Below are 16,210 nucleotides of genomic sequence, written 5' to 3'. Positions count from 1 at the left end.
ATATTGCAAATATAGAGCGACATGTAATAAAATCCAGGAAGAAAATTGCTGCACCATTGTTAAGTAAGCCGAAACTGAATTTTTATACTTATGATCAGTTTTCTAAAGCTTTCGAAAATGAATAGGGAACGAAGGTAATCGCTGGAAAACTATCTTAATTCGATTTCTCTTAACCTATAGCTTTTTTCGATTGTTATACGGATAACATACGGCATTCTACTAAATTGAAGGTGTATTCGTAATCAAATGTCAAAATATACAAAAATCAACAAAAGCATTTCTCAAAAAAAAAAAAAAAAAAACTAGTACGAATATTATGTTATTTTCATTTGTAATTTCTTAAATGAAAACAATGTGGGAATTATGTGAAATGTGTAAACAAATTATAATTTTTCCTACAGATTCCGATACAAACAATTTTCCTGAAATTCTTATAATAATTCCGCTGTTTTCGCACAGTATGAATTCGACATTCGATTTCGGGTAAATATTTTTACTGAAAGCCAGTGTCATTGCAAAATGTGTATTCATTAATAGCCTGTTCAGCCAACTTATTTTTCTTCCAATTGCAAGGAAAATGGCAGACAAATAGAATTTTCGGGTTAGTTAAGCAAAAAGAGCAAAAGGTAACTTTTGGTTCAACTAACTCCAACACAAACAAAGCGAAATGTCAAAGTAGACAATCAAAAAATATCAATCGTTCATTCACAAAATTTAAACAAAGTAAAATATTTTGTTTGAAAATAGATATTTCACACAAAAGGTAGGGTTAATTTCTTCCGCTGTACTGTGTCGATCTCAACAGACGCGTTTCTTCGCTGTTCCAAACGACCTGAGAGACTACAAAATCAGAAAATTCTCTTATTGGCCCATTTCAAGCCCTAAAGATTTTTATTCTGACCTTAACCCTGACTCAACGCAAAATTTCGTGAGGTTTTCGTCATAATTGTGACATTTAACGTAATTACAAATAAAAATGAACAGTCAGACACAAATAGCTATAGCAACCCAGCATCGCGAGATAGGTAGATACATATGTAAAATCGTGGTATCACCTAACCTTTGGCGGATTAGGTTGGTATTTCCGCCACCCCCACTTAAAATTGAAAATCCTGACATAATCCTCATGTTCATAATCCCCATTGCAATTATGAGGAATATGACCTTTTTTCGGTCATAATCCCCATAATAAAGTGACTAATTACAAAAATTATTAAATGTAGTAAACTTGGGTTCGCATTAGCCGGTACCGGACATGTCAAGAGAAGAAAGTCTTTGGACATACCCATTATTATGGGGGTTATGTCCGCTACTTTCTGGGGATTATCTTCATTCCAGTATGGGGGTCCGGTCAAAATCCCCAAAATGTTGCAGAAATTTGGGACGGTTGGGTGTGCGAAAAAAATGAGATTTTCTCATCTGGGTATGTTTTGCACCTAAATTTCATAATTTTTGACTCTGTCTTGTCTCATCTTTATATCAATTTTTTTTTCTAATTTTAGTTTGTCACTAAGTCTTAAAATTAACTATTGTGATATTATGCATTTATTTTAACACCGTACCTTTTTATGTTATCCACATTTTGAAAGTTAACAACACTCACATGTTAAATATTTAAATAATTGGAATAAATTTCATTTGTTACTGTTATTTTAATACGGACATGATATGAATAGTTTATATTTGAATATTTACGATATGTGGGAGGAAACTGAAAGTATTTTTGTAATTTTTGAATTGAACACAACTCGATTAAAAATACGTGAATTTTTGAGAATTACATACCACAGCTCGCAAACAGGTGTTTGTTAAAATTTTTAATTTGAAAATATTTTTGAGTGTGTTTAAACAAGTTTTGCAACAAAGTGCAAATGTATACAAGGGGAGGGGTTCACAAGTGTAACGGTTTAACTTTGCAAAAATTTGCAATATAATACATCTGAGTAACTGAAATCTTCAAAACGCTTATCATATAATGAAACATCAATTAAACGAAATTAACAACAATCTTCTAATTTGTGATTATTTAACCTTAATATTCACGACAATGCTTTGGGCAACCTACGGCACACGTGTATTATATCTTAATCTCTAAATGAAATGAATGTTAATTGGTTAACGCCTTGATTTTACTAATCCATATTTTATTTGATGAAAAAGTCACTTTTAACGCGACAGAAAGTAATTGATACAAATCGAATACAAATATTGAATACTAATAAATAGTTTGTAATAAATCTATGAAAATTATATATTTAATTTTTTCTTTCTAAAACCTTTTATTATCAAATTTATTTATACCCTAAACCATGATACGATGATTATAAGTAAAAAACTGTAAGTTTGGCCGGGCAGAACTTCAAAATTTGGAACAAATATGACAATTTAAAAAATCCATTAAAAATTCTTTTAACATCTTAAAAATACCGAATGTAGACGTTATTTTAGTGTCTATACGACGACGTGGAACTGCAGAGGCAACATATGTCATAAGCCATTACAATATTCAAATTTGAAACTTGAAAAAAGCTGTGAATAATGTAGCTAAAATCCTCAAAATACTGATTATCGGGAGGTGCCGTTATATGGAGGCTATACGAATATGTGGACTTGCACAGACAATTTTCTCTGCAGCCAAATTCCGCCACACATTCTGAATTGCCTTGGAATCGGTCATATATATCGTGTTTGCATAACATACATGAAATCGGCCGAAATATATACAGGGTGAGGTAAAAAAACTGCAACAAAGTCAAACGCCATAATTTTTTTTATTTTATTGAATGAAAGCAAAAAAATTTCGGAAATACCATCAAATTTTAGAATAAGTTTAGATTTGTTCGAGTTGGTCATCTTTGGCACTAATTATGACCTTGAAACGGCCAATGAAACCGTCACACGCTGCCCGAATGTTGTTCTGCGGTGATCGACACTTTGGTATTTTTTAGTGCCAACCTTGCTTTTCAAAACACTTCAGACACAATATACCAACAGATTGGTATGCGGAGATTTTGGTGGCCATGTGCGCTGGAAATGAAGCGAGGAACCTCATTTCGTAACCATTCTTGGTGGCGCGTGCTGAGTGCGGTTGTGCTGAGTCCTGTTGGAATGTCCAAGGTCTGCGGCCAAAATGTTTGCGTGCCCAAGGCACGCCTCCTAATACACCCTCAAGAATATTTTCGCGATAATATTCGGAATTTATTCTGATGCCACGGTCGATTAATACGAGCGGAGACCGACCATCGGATCTTATGGCGGCCCACATCATCACCATAGCCGGCACTTGAGTTCTGGTGGCCAATCGAGGTGCACATTTTCAGCTGAACTCTTTGGCAAGTAAACACGATCATTTTGTTTGTTTACAAACTGCTGGAAAAGGAATGTTTTCTCATCGAAGAAAACCAAATTCGGCAGTTCACCACTTTCTACCAAGCGAAGCAACTCTTTAGCTTTTTTGAGTCTATTTTTTTCTGTTACGGTATAAGTTTTTGCAAATTTTGGAATTTCAGTGCCTTTGCCCCGAGATCATTTTTCAATATTTGCCGAATGGAATATTGCAATATGTTTAGCTCACGAGCCATTTTTCGGTCACTGCGACGCGGGTTTCGATCAAGTCGCTTTTTTACTTTTCGAACCATTTCTGCCGATGTTGCTGTTTTCTTCCGTCCACTTTCTTGACTTCGGGATACGCTATCAGTATCACGGTAACGAGCGATGGTGCGAGACACAAACGATTTATTCGCTGGAGTGCTCTAACGATAGCCACTTGTGGTTTTCCAGCCAAATATAAAGAAATCACTCTATCACCCTTCAATTCCATCTCGAAAAACTTTTTTCTGGAAAATTCTCATCAAAATGCTTTTGTACCCTTGTAAACAATAACGAATTCAGCCTAGAAGCAAGTATGGTGAAAATCGATTGCGATAGCTCGAAATACCGAAATACCTTTTAATATTCGTCATAGACCCCATAAAGTATATATAATCAGGATCAGCAGTAGTTTGCGTTGTGTCTAGAATGGTTAGTATTGAAAATGAGATATATCGGTACCTCCCGAAAGTCGGTAGTTTGATGGTTTTAGCCACATTTTTCCACAGATTTGTTTAAAAATTTCTAGTTCGTAATGGGATCTGGCTCCGGTGGCGAAACATTGTATATATAGGTTCACGTTTTCGTGTAGCCCCCATATAAAGGTACCTGCCGATATTCGGAATTTTGATTATTTCCACGTATTTCTATAAAAATTGGTATTTGTAGTTCATAAAGAGTTGCATGTCCAGTGCCAGAACATTGAATACCTAGGTCCACATCTTCTTATAGCGCACATTAGAGAAGGATATTTGGTGTTTTGACGATTAAAGCCACATTTCCTAATAGATTTGTGTGCAATTTGGTATTTGTATATCATAATGGGTTCTACAACCGGTTTAAAACATTGCCTATATTTGTCAATGGTTTCCATACAACGGTACCCATCGATATTCGGTATTTTGATAATCCTAGTCATATTAACCCAAGAAATAGTTTGAAATTAGGTATTTAAGACTCATAATTGATAACAATCCTTGTAGTATAAAATTGTCTTTATAGGTTCCCGTTTTGTTCTCCAGCCACTTTATTGTTTTTTGAAAACTTTAACTGCTCTTACTGGTGTTTGTAGTTTAAAGTGGAACACGTTTAAATCCAAATAATTTTATAAAAAAATATATTTTTTACCTAATGGTGGAGGGTATAACATGTTCGGGCCGTCCGAGCTAGATGTCTTTATACCCTCCACCATAGTATGAAGGGTATATTAAGTTTAAATATACATTAAGTCGATATATACATTTTAGACCCCACAAAGTATATATTTTTGATCAGCATAACATTTTATGTCGATTTATCGATGTCCGTCCGTATGACCGTCTGTGGAAATCACTCTAGCTTCCGAACGAAATGAAGTAGGTTGATAAAATTTTAATCAAATGTATATTATGTCTGCAGGACTTTTGGTATTGAAAATGGGTCATATAGGTCCACGTTTTGGTATAGCCCCCACATAATGGTACCTCCCTATTTTCGGTATTTTGGTGATTTAAGCGACATTATTCATGTAAATGTTATATATATATGTTTATATGCTTGCCATTGTCTTTTAAGAAGACCATCAAATGTTTTTATTTAGAATTATGGTACAATGAAATAAAGGTGACCTCATTTCAAATTAGCATTCCCAGCTCTGCATTTTCTGTAATTTACCTTGTCAAATGCATAAAAACAGTTCCCATTACTTATGTTTAATTTTTTTTCGTTTGACAACATCTCGTTGTCAAAATTTATATTTATAGAGCCATTGTATACACAGAAGTCAGAGATGGGAACATCTGTTTTTATTCAGTGAAATTTGACAAGGTAAATTATAGAAAATGCAGAGATGGATATGGTTATTTGTAATGACTTCACCTTCTTAATTTTACCATGGCTCTACGATGATTTAGAACATGAAATGAAAATTATTTTGAAAAAATGTCACCTTGAATAAATAAAACATCTGTGTCCTTGCTTATTACTTTCAGAAATACTGTTGTTTTTAATTGTATTTTAAAATAATATTGTCAATCTGAGGCCTGTTTATGACACGTAAAATATTCGGATAATAAAACCTCGTTTTAAAACATTGCTTCTTGCAATCGGAGTCAAACTCAAAACAAAAGACACACTTCAATTTTACCCAATTATTTGAGCAATTAAAAATAAACAAACAAATTTGCATAATTGCCAACAGCCATTTAACTTGCGAAAGTTAAGTTAAATATAGAAAAAACAAATATTTAAAATTCTTTTTGTGCGTTCACCACACTCTTTATTTAAGGCAGCAGCTACCTCCTCTCACCGGTTGTTTGATTGCATGAGATATACGATCCTCTCTTAATTTTTGGAATTTGATCGTTCCTATCGTTGTGTTGTTGTAAAAGAATTTAACATCTTTTACAAATCGACGTTATACTGTTTGAATAAACATTAGAATTCAAGAACATCGTATGCATAATAATTTCATGTTTCTAGTACGGCGCGAGTATGAAATTCGCAATTAGCTTTGCTTCGTCGACTACTGTTTGCCTTTTGTTGTGAGTTTGTCAAGACACACACGACAATGATTTTCTGAATATCTCATGTGTATCTAATATCTAAGAGTTTTTTTTTGTTTTATTTGTTACTGCACATGTATGTACCCGACACATTGTGTGTTAGGAATTTTTAACTAAAACTTCTGAAACATTTTTGCAAGTGCCCACTAGAGGTTTCTGAAATAAAAAGTTACAAATTATACATTATTGTTATACCTTCAAGTAGAATTTTCCCTGATGCAAGGTTGGCACTAAAAAAATACCAAAGTGTCGATCACTTCAAGCAAGCGCTTCACCGGGAATGGGCCAAAATACCCAGAGCCATATTGGGGCAGAGTGTGATGGTTTCATTGGCCGATGAAGGCCATAATTCGTGCTAGAGGTCACCAATTCGAACATTTGATGCTATTTCCGACATTTTTTGCTTTTATTCAAAAAAAAAAATGTAAAAACTATGGCGTTTGACTTTGTTGCAGTTTTTTATCTTACCCTGTATTTACAAATCAATTGTTGTTCGTTGGTAATGGAATCAGTTGGGAACGCCTGGACCGATTTGCATAATTTTTTGTACACACGTCCGTCATACCGTGAGTTAGGTTTTTAAAGAAAAAAATATTGACCACGACTATTTTTACGCCCACTATTTCTATGTATCTAAAATGCTTATATTTGCCAAATAATGAAGATATCGGTTTGAAAATTATTATACGAGATACTGTTGACTTTTCCTCCAACCCTAAGTATTTGTTTGGGGCTGAGGAACTCACCACGAATCCAAATTAATATATAAAAAACTAATTTATGTGGCCCTAACTTCTATAAACCGATGACAAATTTTTCATGATAGTTACATAAAAGTCGAACTAAAGTCATATTGGATTTCAATTTAGAAATTACTATAGATTCTGAGGTCGAAAACTCCAAATCTAGATATGGAAATAATTCATCCATGCAAAACTCAAATGCAAAATTCATTGGGACTGCAATCAGTGAAATACCGAATATGAAGAGGCACTGTTATATGCGGACTATACAGAATAGTGGAGCGAATTGAAAATTTAGTAAGAAAAGGATTAATATCCTCGGAAAAATTAAAAAATTAATCCTTAAAAGTAACCTTAAATCGCAGGTAACGTTATAAGGGGACTGTGTGCTTTCGTCAGTAATAGTACTTCGCCGCAGACAATCATGGGGTTGGGAAATTTTTCGGTTGGTAGATAAAAATCCCAAAAGGGGGATTCCCGGGTCAAACTTTTTAGGGTCCATTTTATATAGCTTAACCATACACAAAGGTCATCAAATATTTTGCTCTATACTTCGCAAAAGTTAAGATAGAATTTTATATTTGATACAGTCTTATTAACTACATGAAGAATCATTTGTACAGAATATGTACATTATGATATAACCCTTTCCAAATTCCTTGAATGTTGGTAATTTCAGATTTAAGAAAGAACTAAATATTCTTTAAAATAATTGTAAGCATGGGACCAAGCTTTGGTATAACCCTTATATGAAGGTATCCGCTTATTTCAGCTATTTCCAGGGTCTTGGTCACATATTTCAAATGATTTTGCCCTTATTGGCGGATAATTTTCAATGCAAATATTTTGGAGTAGCGCCTATATAAAGGTACCTCCTGATTTTACCTCTTTCGAGGTTTTTGATAATATTTTCGAATCGATTACATGGGACTATTATAAACAGTTGATGCATACTGTTTAATATATTTGCTATATTATTTGGGTTTCCAACTCTCAAATTAAAACCTCTGGCTGAAAAATAGGATCTTTTGAAACACTATAAATCGCCCGGTACGTCAACCAGTATTGACATTTTTGAGATGCATATTTATGTCTCTTTAGTCGAGTCATCATTAATATTAAAAATTGTGCCACATATGTAAGCTAGATCGGTGAATTATTATGCTTTAAAAACTATGCTTTAAAGACTAACGGCAACGCCGGCTGGGCCAGCTAGTTATTTTATGATTATTTTTGAAAATGTCGATCTATTTTTAGTAAAATATTGAGCAAATCCTATGCTCATTTCGAGAGCCAGGCAGACAGTGGCCATTGTTTGATCAACTCCAATTGCTTGAAACGAATTCCGTCTAAAGAAAAATTGCTCCTAAAACAGTTTTTTGGATGCGCCATATTTTTGTTGTTTTTTTTTTTTTCAAATGTATCTGTAGCTACAACCTTGAATGAAAATGGAAAATGTAATACGTTTATCTTTGTAAGAACACGATTTATACAATTATTGAAAAATGCTACTTATAATCATTGCAAAATTAACAAGTAAAAAACGGCTACGTTCGGCCGCGTGGAATTTCAATTCCCAATTTTGAAGGAACTTTCAAAATTTAAAAGAATCGCGTTGAAAAAAAAAATAATGCAACAATTTTTAAAATACCGAATATCTGGTGGTATCGTTATATGGAGGCAATACGAAAATGTAAACTTATATAACCAAATATATGCCAGAAATGCGGTGTCTAAATTTTTTGATAATTCCGTTAAAAAAATTGTCTAAAATCAGAAAAATACCGAATATCAGATGGTTCCATTGTATAGGAAATATACGAAGATGTTGACCTGTATAGGTAATTTTTTTATCATAGGATATGATATCTGTTACGAACACTAAATACCAAATTTCCAATGGGACACAAATCACCTAAATACCGAATATCGGTAGGTTCAGCTATATTAGGACTTTGGTAAATTAGAGGCCTTAGAGTAGTCATGTATAGAAATTTTTGGAACCGTCCATGGTCCTGTGGGCAGAGTTACTGTACATATTGAAAAAAATACATATTTTTTTTTCAGAGAAAAATAGTACGAACTCCAAAAGTGTAACACTTATCATCAGAATAACTGGAGGTACAGTTATATTATAGAGTTGAACGAACTAATGACGCAATTTTTATTTAGAATTCAATTCAACAATGAGTGTTTTCAATACATATTCCCCCTTTGCATTGCTTTTTTCACCGATCTACCAAAATACACAGTTTTAACATGTTATTACATCTATCTTACCAACATAGGAAACGTCACATGTATGTATATGCATATATATCTACATATTCATATACAAATGAATGATTTGTATTTTTTTTTTTTTGCACCAGACATGCTACACGTTACAAAATGCCTCACAATATTGTTTTTTTTTCCAAAAACGAAATCAACCCTGTAAATGGAAATAGCTTTTTTTATTGGACTTCGAAATTGTGGCGATAATAATTTAGTTTTGATTGTTTGCCAAAATTTCCAAATCATACAAAGTAATTACGCCATTTACCATCGAATTTGAAAATGTAAGTTTTTTTTATTAATTACTGCAATCGATTAATTAATTATGTATTAATTAACCACTCGCATTGTTTGGTAAAGAAAATATATCGCTTCATTTGATTATTTATGCGAGCTATGGCAGCTCTAAATCAAAAAAGGAAAATGTACAACATAAACAGCTTCCTTCCTGTTCTATTCTAGTGTGATTGACGTCTATGTTTTCTAATTTGCATATAATTGTTCTTCTGTATGACTGTTGAATGTTCCTAGGGCTCGCTGTACACAGAATGTAAACATCTTTTGTTGAAGTATCAGAGTGTGACAAACACTGATTAAGATGATTTAACGGAAGTTGTCTTTTCATGACCTGACATTCATTCGTATAAATAACACGTAAAAGTGACGAAATTTAAAAAGGTAATTCAAATTTTAGATATTTAATGGTATTTGCGTCTATGGCATACAGTAAATGGGACTAACGCCAAAATAATTTCTAAAAAACTCAAGTCATTCATAATCATTCTAAAAGCGCATTTATATTATTGAAGATTAACCCACTGTTTTTTTTTAGATCCAGTGTATTTAGATCTTGTCTATTTAGATATACACATGTCATCAACGCAGCTGTTGGGACAATGAACTGCCCATGGTAGAAGAATATAGGTAGTCTAATCGACACAGCTGGTGGGACAATGAAATGTTAAACCAATTTTGACATTGAAAATTTTAATTGAAAAATTATTGAAGTGTGTAAAAATGTTTAAAAAATGCATATCACAACAATCTCCGATTGGGATGGTATAAAAAATATTAAAATCTACTTATTTTAGAAAAAAAAAAAACATTTAAAAAATTTTTTGACATATCAATGTTCCCAAGCTTGATGCATCTACCTGTATTCTTTTACCATGGAACTGTCAAACCAATTTCGGAATTAAAAGTTTTGAATGAAAAATTATTGCAATTTGAACAAGTTTTTAAAAAATGCTTATCTAACATCCTCCTCATAACGTGGAGTACGATAACCTATAAAATACCACTCATTTTGGAAAAAATATGTAAGTTTTCTTTTCAAGCGTTGATGCATCTACCTGCATTCTTTTACCATGGATACATACATAAGGGGATAAAAATGCCGCCCAGCTGATGTTTGTTTACGTATATATACACAGCCAGATTTATGAAAAAAAAATTATATGGAGAACATTGTTGTTGAAAAATAAGTGTTTGTTCACATTTGTGAACTTCTGCGAGGGTACGGGACACAAAAGATATATCCTCTGGAGTGCTCTAACGATAGCCACTTGTGATTTTCAAGCCAAATATAAAGAAATCACACTAAAACGCTTGAATTCCATCACGAATAACTTTTTTTCTGGAAAATTCTCGCCAAAATGCTTTTGTACGCTTGTAAACAATATAATGAGCTGTCACTGGAATAATTTTAACAGCTTTCGGACGAGTGGTGTAGAAATGACAGCAGTCTGAGTTTAGTTGCGGTTTTTTCATATCACCCTGTAAAGCCAAAAGATTGCAAAGTAATCTTAAATCGGAGAATTCGATCGTCTTGATATATTTTCATGAAATAAATAATGAACGAGCACTGCTGGGTTTAATTGTTAACAAAGTCTTAGTTTGTTAACTAATTTACTTCATAACTTGTATGTATATTCTATGGTACAATAAAAAGGTAAGGTAGAGCTCCCAGCTGATTACAATTTTTTCTAAGTGAGCCCGATTTAAATTATGGGGCGCGCATTAATGATATTAACAAGATTTTCCATGGAATTGAAACATTGAACACTTAGGATCATATTTTTAAGAGAACATCCAGGCATTTCATTTATCTTTCGCGCTATTTGACACAATTTAGAAGTGAACAAAAAATATCAAATAAATGAAAACAACTCGTTGCTTATAATTTTGAATAATTCTAACAGGAAGCGGGCATAGTCTCAGGACTGTATTTCTGTAGTTCTACGAGGCTGTTCTACCTCCTTATTGTACCATGGTATATTCGATGTATTTGAGGGCAACTTATTTTCTAATACTCGTAAATTTTGTGTGAAACTCAATATCTTTCGTAAATCATGTTTATAGAAAACATAGTCAAAATTATTTCATAACAAATTGTTTTGTCTAGAATTACAAACCAACAAAAGAATTGCAAAATAAACAATCGTGCAATTGAGCAGTGATGCGTTACGGTTAACATTTTCTACACTGCATTCATGCTTGGACCATGGAAGAGAAATCGTATTCGTTTCCTTTGACTTTGTATTGTGATTTCAGTAACTGTGCAAAATGCTAATAATTAATCATGTAAATAAACACACATGCAAAAAATGATTTAGAACGTGAACAGTTTGCATAACTAAATATGTAAATAAATGCTTACATTGTTGGCATAATATCTTGTCACATATGTCAAGATATTGTTTTGAAAAATCATTAATTAAGTAATTGATGTACAGTGTAAACAATAAGGTTGTGAATAGTTTACGCATGCGTCATTAAGCATTGTCTCTGTCAGAATATTAGCAGATACTATTAACGCTACAGTCAACATAAATCTTTCTGCTGATCAAAGAAGTAGAGCCGATTTCCCAGTTAAAACTGCCAAGATAAGGTAACGGTTGACTTTAAATTCCTTTTGCTTTGGGATATATAAGGTAGTTTTTAAATATTTAAAAACGAAATTTAAATCATCAAGGATTACATTTAACACAAATATACAATAAAATCCAGTAAGGAAAAGTTAAATTCGACTATATGATACCCTACACCACTATTATATTTAATAGAGCTCCCATAACAAAAGAATTTATTTAATGTATATTATACCTCCTATCAACCTTTGGCTTTAGAGCAGATATTATTTGGTTCCAGGGGGAACTAATATATGTGAGGCATATCCAATTCTGAAGCGATTTTCACTAAATTTGACGGAGACATTTTAATCTTTTATACTAAATAACATTGCTATAGAGTACATGAGAAGGATTATATTTAAAAAAAAAACGTACGTCATCATTTGCCCAATAAACCTAAAATCGGATTAAGGATATTTAGCAGCTATATCCAAACCTTAGCCGATCTCGATAAAATTTGGAATAGGTATTCCCAAGCCCTATAAGATAATTGATCCCAAGTATCATATATGAAACATATATATGGGAGCTATATCTGAACCGATTTTCTCCGAATTCGATGTACATGTTTCTAGACGCTTGGAAGTGCCAAAATTTCAGGTAATTTGGACTTATATTGACCATTTGGTGCACAATTAACCCGAAATCGTTTGCAGATATATGGGAGCTATATCTAATCTGATCCGATTATCACCAATAGCAATAGGGTTCGTCCTTTGGCCAAATTTCATCTCAATCGGATACTAAATGCGACCTGCATTTTGCTCACAAGAATACATTGACAGACGGACGGACAGACGAAATGGTAACAAATATCATTGTTGTGAAGTGCTTATTACGCATGTGAGTGACTTAAACACCAAATCGGATGAAATATTTATATTGGAGCTATAGCTATATATGAACCGATTTTCTCCGAATTCCATGTACTTGCTTCTAGACTAAATTCGGTTGGATGTGCCAAAATTCAGGTCATTTGGACTTATATTGGCTATACAATTGAAGATTTATGGGAGCTATGTGTATCTTAATCTGATCCGTTTATCACTAATTTCAATAGGGCTCGTCCTTCGGCAAAACAAATATTGTTTGGAAAATTTCATTTCAATCGGATAATAAATTCGACCTGCATTTTATTCACAAGATGCATGGACAGATGGACTGACATGCATAAATCGACTCAGAAAGTAATTCTATGAAGATCCCCAAAAGTAAGTATGGTTCTATCTCGCTTCCTTCTCCCTGTTACAAACAAATGAAGCAAAACTTAAAATGTTTATTAATCATCTAATAATTCCTTTCCATTCCATATAATTACAGGGTCTGGAACATTTAATGTATAACCTGGGCTTAGGACACTTAGAATTTGAACCATCGCACACTGTTGACGAGCATAAAACAAAGTCATCGAATAATGCCAACGAAGACGCTATCAAGTCATATATGGATTTACAAACTAAAAAATTGGGCTCAGATGACGATGGAGATGAAACGCAGTTGGCTCCAGAACAGAGAACTAAGAATCAAAAAGCAAACAGATCTCACGAGTATCATCATGATGATAAGGAAGACACCCAGCACCAATCTGTAGATAGTCCTATCATTGTTGAATTCAAAGAGATGCACGACCCCAAACATAGACATCCTCGTGAAAATGGCAAGTAAATGAAAACAAAAACACATACGTATAGAAAAGACAAACACTTGGTATCCTATAAATAATCATCATATCCACAGTAAACAAAAAAAAAGATAACATCAAATTAAAAGAGCAATCATATCAGTTTTTTCTTGGTATTTCATTGCCTTGAAAGTGATAAATACGAAGGTACATACATGCATGCATATTAAATCCAGAATAAGCCGCCTCGCAATTTTTGTTCATAAAATGTGGTATGAATTTGCTCATTTATCTCTCAGGGAATCATTAGAAAAGAGCAAAGGTTGAGTCCGTGGGACCACATACAAATTAAGAATAATAATCTTGAAACTATTTCAATGCAAGGACAACCCACTAGTGCTTTGAATCATTTTCATAAAAAAACTTTTTAGCTGAACAAACATTCTAAAAATATTAGCTGTATCCAAAAATGTTTCTAATGCAAAACAACCTACCTAATGGATAAAGTAGTTAACAGTATCGCAATTTGAACTACCTTGACTTTAACCAAGACCTTCCACAAAATCTCCCACTAAAATATGCTTATCTTTAGCAATCAAAATAAATTTGTAGATCATAACCATGCGGATACGCATGTCAACTGCAACAATAAAAATATAATCTAAACGACATTCTTAACAGAAACAAATCACTTTAGGAGAACTACTTTAAAAGATTTGATATTTGCTCTGAATGGTCGTAAGACTGATAAACACCACATATTTATTTACACTTTCATTTGAATGCAAAAACATCAACTAACACCTGAGCGTGTGCAAATATTGATGTTATTCTAGAAGTATATTGATTTGAATTACAAAACGAGGTTGTTTTGCTAAAACAATATTCGATGTTAATTAAATAGTGTCTTCCTGCATACTTTAAAAATTAGTGAACTTAAAATATTGAAAAATTAATAACCATTGTGTTATTACTTACGTTGTCGTCCTGCAGCTTGTAGTATGATATTTCTATTTAAGGCCACTATGTTTGGATTGTCTTACACATTTGTTCATCAATGCTTTTTTTCAGATTTACGTTTTTCAATCTAGTTAAAAGCGAGTATCTATAACACATCAATATATATGTGCATTCAAAACCTACATTTTTGGGAGGTATCTCCGATTCTGAGCTATATTGGAATTCCAAGTAGAATTTTAACAAGTAAGTTAGGGTTTATACGACGACGTGGACCTGCGTAGGCAACTTTTGTCAAAAGCTATTACAATATACAAATGCGAAACTTGAAAAAAAAAATCTGTTTATAGTTAGGTAAAATCATCAAGATATAGAATATAGGGAGGTACCGTTATATGGGGGATATACGAAGACGTAGACCTACATAGCCCATTTTTTGTCTTAAGCCGTAGTATCTGTTACGAACTTTAAATACCAATTTGGAAACAAATCCGGTAAATAATGTCGCAAAATCATCAAAATACCGCATATACGAAGACGTGGACCTACATGGACCATTTTCTGTCTTAAACCGTAGTATCTGTAACGAAATACAAATACCAAATTTGATATATTTCCGGTAAGTAATATGGCTAAAATCATCAAAATACCGAATATCGGGGGGTACCGTTATATGGGGGCTATATGAAGACGTGGACCTACATGGCCCATTTTCTGTTTTGTACTGTAGTATATATTACCAACTTCAAATACCAAATTTGAAACAATTCCGATAAAAAATGTCGCTAAAATCGTAAAAATACCGAATATCGGGAGGTACCGTTATATGGGGGCTAAACCAAGACGTGGACCTACATAGTCCATTTTCTGTCTTAAACCGTAGTATCAGTTGCGAACGTTAAATACCAATTTGGAAACAATTCCGGCAAATAATGTCGCTAAAATTATCAAAATACCGCATATCGGGAGGTACAGTTATATGGGGGCTATACGAAGACGTGGACCTATATTTGGTAGAAATATTGGTATGGGAAAAATTACAAGATAATCGAACATTTATATTTAATTTTATACGAAATTATAAATTCCATATCCATATCAGGTTTGTGCTTGAAAGAAATATTTATTTGAAGACAGTTGGATGCTTATTTCGCTTTCTTATATATATATATATATATATATATATATATATATATCGAACACTTACATCGCATTTTATAAGAGTTATAATTATTTAAATTTTTTTATTTACAAGGATTTGCAAAGTTGGAGCAAAATCGGATCATCCTTTATCTTTCTGTGCAGTAATTATATTTTATTTAAAAAAATTGACATTTTGTGGGGGAGGTGGACTGATATTGCCCATCTCCGAACTCCATCTAAGTTTGACAATAATATTACGATTTACCAAGTTTGAATCAAATTGGATACTCCCTTCGAGAGTTATCGTGCGCACCGGCCAGATGGACGGACAGACATCGCTAAATAAAAAAAATATTGGATTTTGTACGACTTCATCAGAATTCAAGAGATTGAACCAGTGATATGAACCCATCACATCACGTTACA

General features: G+C 33.0%; 1 protein-coding gene across 1 annotated transcript in view; it reads left to right on the top strand.

The window, feature by feature from the left end:
* The window catches only part of LOC101893647 (zinc transporter ZIP10), a 47,989-nt gene that overhangs the window by 22,437 nt on the left and 9,342 nt on the right, over positions 1–16,210 (top strand). Inside the window, exon 2 of the mRNA XM_005183573.4 lies at positions 13,384–13,720. Coding sequence (XP_005183630.1) covers positions 13,384–13,720 — 337 coding nt within the window. The remainder of the gene's footprint in view (positions 1–13,383; positions 13,721–16,210) is intronic.

The sequence above is a fragment of the Musca domestica genome, unplaced genomic scaffold (assembly GCF_030504385.1).
Source record: "Musca domestica strain aabys unplaced genomic scaffold, Musca_domestica.polishedcontigs.V.1.1 6, whole genome shotgun sequence".
Lineage (NCBI taxonomy): Eukaryota > Metazoa > Arthropoda > Insecta > Diptera > Muscidae > Musca > Musca domestica.
Note: the sequence above shows the minus strand (reverse complement) of the source record. Positions and strands in the feature narration are given on the sequence as shown.